Genomic DNA, 8745 nt, shown 5'->3' with positions numbered 1-8745 from the left:
CCCTAATTCAAATATACAAAGTCTCATCTTTATTTTGAGTTAAACCCGGATCACAATAGCCCTTTTTAGAAACGACCCATTCTAACCTGACATGTAGCCTGAACACATTAATTCAACAATTAATCTAATTGGTCCTTGAAGTTAAAAATAAGCGAGAATGTTGGAGTATGAGAAACAGAGAATGACAAGAATATAAGAGAACAACGCGAGAATGAAAGCAATGGGTCTAAATAAAATGATACCTTCGTTTATGGGTACAAATCCAATTTCACAAAACAAGATAAGAAAATGAAAAAAAGGGCGGGTTTGGAAGACGATGAGGAGTATATGCCATTATCCATTGATGAGGAACCTTCATTTTCAAATGGATCAGATACCGAAGATGAACTTTGTGCATCTCAAAGGAAGGTACTTGGTTACTTCTGAGTATCTTGACTTCTGCACAAAAACAGTTAAAAAAATACTCGTAATTTCTAATCAACTATGATGATCAGTTCATTAGAATATCATTATTTTTAAGAATGTCTTTTTTATTTAAGATAATGATTACAAACATGTCTTCTACTCAAGCTTAAGATCACCAACTTGTTCTTGATCTGACAAATATTTTGTTTCTTTTAAGTTTTTGTCGTAACATGTGTGTGTTATGTTATTAATATTCTAGCTTCTTATATATTGAATCTATACTTCAGATGATCCAAATCGTAAAAGTTATAATTACTCTTTTAAATTTTGGGTAACAATCTTTTTAGTGTTAAATTCAATGTTATCTTTTGACTTATATAATGCTTAATTTTTCTTTGTATCTTCGAAGAGCATAATGACCAGTCGAGGTGGCCTAGGTGGAAGACGAGGCGGTCGTGGTGGAAGACGAGGCGGTCGACTTAGAGAAGATGGACGATGTACTGGTATGTGACTTGTGTATATGACTGTTATTTTTAAAGTAACACAACATATGTTGCATCCAACATATTCAATCCCTTCACTCTCAAGCCATGAACGTGATCCGGGTTCTGCAAACCAAGTTACTAATGTTGGGCAATCTCAACCAGAGAAAGAAATCGATAATGGTACGACCATCAAAAAAACCATTTTAATATTTTTTTAGTAGGTAATCTTGTAAATGTTCTTCTACTTTTTTTAGACACAGTTTATGAGACCGAGGAAGAAATTGGTAATGGTGTGATAAGGACAAAACGTGGCATTACATGTGGTAAGGGAGCTCGAATAATGAAAGCATCTAAGAAGAGATTGTCAGTGGAGTTTAATTTTCAAATGAGGCGGGTAGTATGCGAAAATGACTCGTCTTTCATGTATGAGTGTGGCTACATTTTGCGTAACAATTGTAGCTTACAATATAAAGAATGGAGGCTTGTACCGAATGAAGTTCGGTTGCCGTTACGTCACAAGCTAACTGTAAGTCTCTTACTTTTGTTTCTATTAGTTTTTTATTTTTATATTTATAATTCAGTACGATTTTTAACACCTACAATTACTAATAGTAAACTATATTTGTTGCTTGAAGACCCTTTTTGATATAGATGTTGAGAATTCAAATGTTTGCAAAGTTATTGATAGCTACATGGCAAGGGCATGGAGAGGTCATTGAGCTCAGGTACATGATTACTTCAAAGAGATCGGAGGACCAGATGACCCAACAAAGGCAAAGACCACACCCCCTTCTAATATTAACAAAGAAGACTGGGAATATCTATGTGACATGTGGTCTGAGACAAAGTTCTTGGTATTTTTTCCACAATATTCCAATTATTATATTATTAAACATTATTGAAAATTGTGTAATAATTTATGTTTTATATGGTTGTATGTATTTGAAGGAAATTGCAAAAAAGAAGGTTGCTGCACGTGGAAAGCGAAAGCTGAATAGCAGAAATGGTTCAAAGAGTACAATACGCTATCACATTGAGCGTGGACTTGATTTGGATTCTTCATCGGGTCAACTTGAGACTTGGAGGCTTACACATTGGGATGAAGAAAAAGGTTGGACATCTCTGGATGCAGCTGCATTATATGTAAGTTTATTTGTGTATGTCTGTAGATAAATAGTCATTATTTGGTAAATAATTAATTGATTGTATTTGTCTTTTTTCCTAAAAGGAAGAAATGATTAAGCTAAGAAATCAACATTCTTTGGAATCAATGAGTGACAAGTCGATTATTGAGAGTATACTTGGACGAAGCTCCACTCGTTTGCATGGATGGGGACGTGATCCAGTTATTGCTAAAAACACCATGGGGGCCACCCAAAAATCAAAACGCCCAACTTATGATGAGCTAGTGGATGCACTTGAAATAGTTAAAGGTAAATGTGCGATTATGGAGCAAACACTAATTGCGAATAATATCATGCCTCCACCAAGCGCATCAGGACAATCTCAAGAAGATACATCAGGGTGCGGTGAAAATACCGACGAGTGAAGTAGTTTTGTTATTTTCTATAAACTTGTTTGTGATTTATGAATGCCTTTTGTTTTGTTAGTTCAAGTATTTCAATTTATGTAACTAGTGTTCTCATTTTGGGGTTTGAACAATAATGTTTCAATATTTTTAAATAAGAATGGTAATTTGGTCATAGATGTGTTTATATCATTTTTATATGTATTTTATTATCATTATCTACATGTATTGTGGTTATTATTGTCCACACATATGTATATTTCTTTCTACACATACTAGAATCATCACCTAGACATCAACCACTTTGCCTACACATAATAACACTTTTACCCACACATATATTCCAGACACGTGTCATCATCATATGCCACGTCACCAGCCACATCACCCGCCATGTCACATGTCACGTCACACGCCATGTCAGCTGACATTCAAGCAGATGGTTACACTTCTAACCACACATATATATTAGTTTTGGCTACACATATATATGTAGGTATAAATCTTGTATACCTACACATAACAGATGTGTGGGTGATGATCTATCTCAACAGTCGCGAGTCTACACATAGTGACACTTAATTTATGTGTAGGTAAAGATAACCATCAACATATGATAAGCTATTACCCACACATACTATGTGTGGCTAAACACCTAAATTTCTTATAGTGGAAGCTTCGCGAAGAGCTCGGGAAAATAGTGTCATGTGTTTGAATGAAAATGTTGACTTTATGTTGAACTTGTAATTTGAATAGAAATCATGTAATATGACACGTGTAATAACTCTCATGATTAAATAAAGTTCAACTTTCATTATAAATGTATACATAAATGTGATTGGTTGAAAAGACGTCTGTCACCACCCGAAAGACTTGGTCAAAGTCTCCCGTTGTTTAAAATTAAGATTTTCGGGGTGTGACAGTTCATGTAGGTGTCAATGGTGGTTGATGCATGAGAGAGGAGGTTAACGATGACGGTAGTAATCGAAAGTTAAACCGTGATGGGGAGGATAGACCGGCGGCGAAGAATATGTAGAGAAGATAAATTATATTAAGGTTTGATGACTGGAATGTTTCACAAATAGATGAGATGTTATAACCTGTTTATGGGCTATCCGGGTTTGGTGAGACCTATGACCCGCCAAAATAATGGTTTGGTGAATAAGATGTTATTTCATAAATAAATGAGATGTTATAGCTCGTTTATGGGCTATCCGGGTTTGGTGAGAGCCATGACCCGCGAAATTATTATTTGATTATGTTTCACAAATAAATGAGCTGTTATAACCCATTTAATGACTATATGGGTTTGGTGATACCCATGCCCACGAATTCAGGTTAAACGCATGAAAAGTCTCAAATCACAAATCAAGTAATCTGGGGCTTAAGAGGGGGTGAGGGATTTCCAAAGAGTGAGTGACATATAAGATTTTTTGTAAGACATTTATATAGATTGATAGATATGTCTTATTATGTTGCTAATAAAGTTCACTTATTGAGCCCTAATCAGGTTTTAAATTTTGATACATGCAAATAATAATGTTTTGTGCTTGTTTATAAACCCAAATTTATTATAGAATCAAACAATATAATTAAACATTCTGAATGGTTTAAGTTTTTAATTACAATCGATTACTTTTATCATTGTAACTTGCATACTAAGATTCGAACGATGTAACGTCTACTATTGTTACAAATTGTTTTAATAAAAGATCATTTCAACATAATTGCTGATGATAATAGTTAAAACCATTGTATCTATCATTGGAAATTTACATTTCATGTCACAATCAGTGGTTGAAAGGCACCAAAATAATAGATATCTGCTTGCTTGCATCTTTAGCTTCATCACTAAAATAGTAAATGCGTAGACAAATATAACTATTGAGTTTAAACAGACATAGACCTAACAGAAACGTCCTTGTATACATCTTCTCCTTTTTTGCTGTACCCTCTTCACGGATTTCACCTGTAAAAAGTTGTCCAAACAACACTTTCTGTATTCATCTATGTATTGACTATTTTGCCTCTAAAGATCTTTTAACTATTTTGCCTGTAAAAATCTTGAACCTCAATCCTTGTCTTAAAAATACGCTGCTAAGAAGAGTTCGCCTACCGCTAAGTTAATGGATTCGCATATAATGTTAGTGTTATCTAAATTTAAGTTCTTGCTAGATTTTTCTAATTAAATATATAAAAAAAACTCTACTTAATATGCATACTTTACTAACTATCTTAAATATTTTTTTGCATATTACCAAAGGTCATTTCAAATAATGAACTAATAATCATGAAAAGAAAGAACAGCATTGCTTTTCGTTGCCGTTGGCAAAAAGAATCTAAATAATATTTTTGTCCGTGACATACATAGATCTAAAGACAGACACAGTTGCAGCAAAGATAATGTCTTTTGGCAAGGGGGTTTTTTAGATATACCATGGGGTGTTTAGGAAACACCCACCCACTAAGCCACAGATCGGCCGATCCGTCGCTTATGGCTTGGGTGCTTTTGAAATTTGTGTTTTTTTGTAATGTAGCTGTTTTTTTTTATTTTATTATGATTTTGTCTTTTTGTTGTCTTTTGTTTTATTTAGCCCTTATTTTTCTTTTGTTTGGTTTGTTTTTTTTGGCTCGAGTGTAACCGTTTCTTGATCGGTTTTGGAAGGTGACAACGAAACAATAATTTTGTATGTCGGGTGAAAAGGAACGAGATTTATATAATAATAACGAGTTATGTTTGTTTTCTTTTTTTGTATATCGGGTGTAACAGAATTTTTGTCGGTTTTAAACTAATAACGAAACAACAATTTTAAAACAAAAAACGAACAAAATAAGCATAACGCATGACCAGATTTATAAAATAATAATAATTAATACATTACGAGTTTGAAATAAAAAACAAACGAGTTCGGGAAAAAGTAACAGCATACAAAAAAAAAATCTAAAATGCGGCACCACCCGCGTCGTCATCGCTCACCTCCTCGTCGAAATGTGGCGCTGGTACCATGTACTGGGCTCCATGCTGCTGGGCAGACAAATAACCAACCATCCAGCTCATCTGAGTCTCTAGTCTCCGTATCCGGGAGTCAGTGCCCGGATCCAAACGCACCGCGCGATGTGTATGCGGAACGCGCTGCGGGTGCTGATGCGGTGGCTGTTATTAACACGATAAGTTAACATTAATAAGACGAAGATACAAAAAAGAAAATTAAACGATAATATATAACGTACCTGATCACCGTCAACCTCGGGGCCCTGAATTTCCACCTCCGGCTCCTCGATTGGGGGAGGCTCAACAAGCGGGACCTCTTCGTATGGGGGAGATTTGAAGTTAGTGACCAGGTGATACTGGCGGTTAATCTTCTTGACGATTTCCATGCCTTGTGCCCGTCTACGGTCCAGCTCTTGCGGCGGAAGCGGCGGCTGAATGGGTAGGTGCTGCAGTCGGTTCCCGTAGCCCAAAAAAATGGCAATCTGCATAAAAAAACGTGCCACCAACCAATTTCTCGCGGCCCTGCCTGTGCTAGTAATGGCGTAGTAGTCGCCGAAACCCCGAGCTAGGTTGCAGTGCCTCCCCGTAAGCAGGCATCGCAAATAAAACAGGTCACGGAGGTTGCAGTGTTCTGAACCCCCGTGACGACCCTGTACGGTGTGTGCTATAAGCCTGTGTAGGTACCTATAAAAACAATAAAATATTATTATAATATAATTTAATATAATATAATAACATATACATATACAAACCTGTGCAACGGGTCCCTGATGGCTGAGGCTTTGGTGTCTGGCTCGAATTCTCCGTCTTTTATAGGCCAAGGTGTATCGCTAATCGTCGTCCAAAAACGTCTCAACACGTCATCTGGTGTTTCGTGTATGCTCTCCGTGTAAACAGGGGCGGTTATATCCTCAATTGTGAACAAGCCTAGCGCTCTGGCAAACTCCTCCATCGACAGATGACGCCAAATCACGAAAATACGGAACCGAACCTCCGCCTTACTAGTATCTGCATCCTCAACCAGCATCGGGACCTGCAAATCTCCCTCCGGGCGTGGCCTGAAACAATATTTACATGTTTGTTAAATAATAAAATGTTACTTTATTTATAAGTTAATTGAAAACGAAAAAAATACCTGAAAATGAACGTTGAGTAAAACTCTAGCGTGAGGACCCGGTAAGCTGGCTCCTCTGTGTAAACAATCTCTCCCACGGTGTATCATTTCCTACAATTCTTTCCAGCCTGTTTTCCGCCCGAACCAATTTTATAAACTCCATAGACAAGAACGAGTTAGGTTTTGGCTCCATTCTCCGAAGCTGCGTAAACTTGATTTGATAATCGGAGTCCGGGTTAAACCTCAAATGCGGGTAAATATCAAGTAGTTCGTCCCCTTCAATGTATCTATCCGCCATCTATGTTTAACACATAAATATAAACCGGTTATTGTCAAACCCGTAAGCCAAACCCGTTTCCTTGTCAAACCCGTAACCCAAACCCGTTTCAGGGTCAAACCCATAACCCAACCCGTTTCAGGGTCAAACCCGTAACCCACACCCGTTTCCGGGTCAAACCGTAACCCAAACCCGATTATTATCAAACCCAATTAAGCCAAAACCATTCCTCTGTTTCGGCTAAATCCAAATCCAAACCACAATCCACACAAACAGTATCCAATTATGAATTCATATCATAATCAAATTCACTCTAAATTTGATCTGAACTCAAACCGAAACCAAAATTATAAAAATAAACAATAACAGAGTCTCTAATTACGGATCTACTAATTAAATCAAGAGCAATCTAACAAGGTAACCCAAACCCGTTTATCACAAACCCAAACCCGTTAAACATCATACCCGTAACCCAAACCCGTTTTCTATCTAGCCCTTAATCCAAACCCTTAAATCAACCAGTTTGATTAACAAACCTGTAAACCCTTAATATAAATGAACACCTATATCAAAATAGAGTAAAACATAGTTACCTTATTTTTGCCGGGTTGAAGTTGGTGACGAAGTTCGGGACTATTGGGGGACGGCGAATTAGGGTTTTAGTCTCAAAGGTGGTGTTTGTTTGAGATGGAATGTGTAAACTGATGGGGGCGGCGGGTTAGGGTTGTGTTTAACTTCGATCCGTGGCTTATCGCCCGATCCACCGCTTAGTAGTATATATATATATTTTTTAATTTAACTATCTAAGGTATAAATAAATTTTATATAAAATAATTTTATATATTCATAATATATAAACGGATTTCTTCTAATAAAAACACAAATTTGATATGGAACCAATACTAAATTACAAATTTGAATATATAAACGAATTGAAACTAATAACAATTAACAACACAAATTTTATATTAAACCAATAATAAATTACAAATTTGAATAAATACATCAAAAGGCATTAGATATTACATCAAATTCTATACATGAAATTCTATACATCAAATTTGAGTAAATACAAGTTCAAAATAGCATCAACACAGCAGCTCTTTGCCGGCCCACAGCTACAGGTTTGCCCCACTAGAAATGGAGAATAATCAATCATTACTCTCGGGTATCTTCGCCGAAAGCAGCTCCCCAGCCACCCGGAAATCCGGAACTAGTACCTAGATACACCGGAACTAGTACCGTATACAGGTACCGTTATGCCCGCATATTTCCTCCATCAGCTGGCCCTTGCGATCTATCATGCAAGGCGACTGTTTGTGGGGACACCGAATTCATCAAAAATCGGTGCCATCTTCCTTATTACATTGGAAACCCACCCCATGGAGGTTGATACGGGACTTTATTATTACAGAGCTACCAGTGTTTCCCGACGCAGTCACCAAAATCCCAAGTAAAGGACACTGTCGGGATATATGAAGGGGGACTACTAAAGTGTTCCGCCGGCTCACGGCAGTTGCACTGGTAGCTCAAAAGTTCAAAATAGCATCTACACAGTCACCACTATTATTTTTAAAATGTATGTAAACAACCGAATGCAAAAAAAAAAAACAAGGTTGAAAAATATATATTTTTAAATTGTATTTTATATATATTATTAATGAATAAATATATATATTTTTAGATATATTTTTAAAATCTATTTTATATATATTATTGTTATTTTGTAATAATAACGGACTCCAAAATAACATCTATGCAGCCACCACTATTTCAGAACGAAATTATTATGGCTGCATAGAAGCTATTTTTGGACTCCGTCGTCAATATTTTCCGCCAACATATGGTTTTATCTGGGCCTTTATTTTGTAATAATAACGGACTCCAAAATAACATTCACACAACCACCACTATTTCTGAACGAAATTATTATGGCTAATAGAT

The 8745-nt window shown here is 36.3% G+C and overlaps 1 protein-coding gene across 1 annotated transcript; it reads left to right on the top strand.

Moving 5' to 3' along the window:
* The first annotated feature begins 926 nt into the window (after nt 1–926).
* Nucleotides 927–2661, top strand: LOC143582895 (uncharacterized). Its single transcript, XM_077065362.1, has 3 exons — nt 927–1070; nt 1145–1416; nt 1526–2661. Exons 1-3 carry the CDS (start codon nt 956–958, stop codon nt 1607–1609), a joined length of 471 nt encoding a protein of 156 aa, XP_076921477.1. The 5' UTR covers nt 927–955; the 3' UTR covers nt 1610–2661.
* The last annotated feature ends 6084 nt before the right edge of the window (nt 2662–8745 follow it).

The sequence above is a fragment of the Bidens hawaiensis genome, unplaced genomic scaffold, assembly GCF_021521415.1.
Source record: "Bidens hawaiensis isolate Kalapana, Puna unplaced genomic scaffold, B.hawaiensis_p1.1 tig00032043_1, whole genome shotgun sequence".
Taxonomy (NCBI): Eukaryota; Viridiplantae; Streptophyta; class Magnoliopsida; order Asterales; family Asteraceae; genus Bidens; species Bidens hawaiensis.
This window is presented reverse-complemented; position numbering and strand designations above follow the sequence as displayed.

Bases quoted from the DNA above. Each gene is read 5' to 3' on its own strand.
- LOC143582895 (XM_077065362.1), top strand. From the start codon at position 956: ATGTTGCATCCAACATATTCAATCCCTTCACTCTCAAGCCATGAACGT. The intron at 1,071-1,144 runs GTACGACCATCA...TACTTTTTTTAG, and splicing joins AGAGAAAGAAATCGATAATG to ACACAGTTTATGAGACCGAG. The intron at 1,417-1,525 runs GTAAGTCTCTTA...TGTTGCTTGAAG, and splicing joins CGTTACGTCACAAGCTAACT to ACCCTTTTTGATATAGATGT.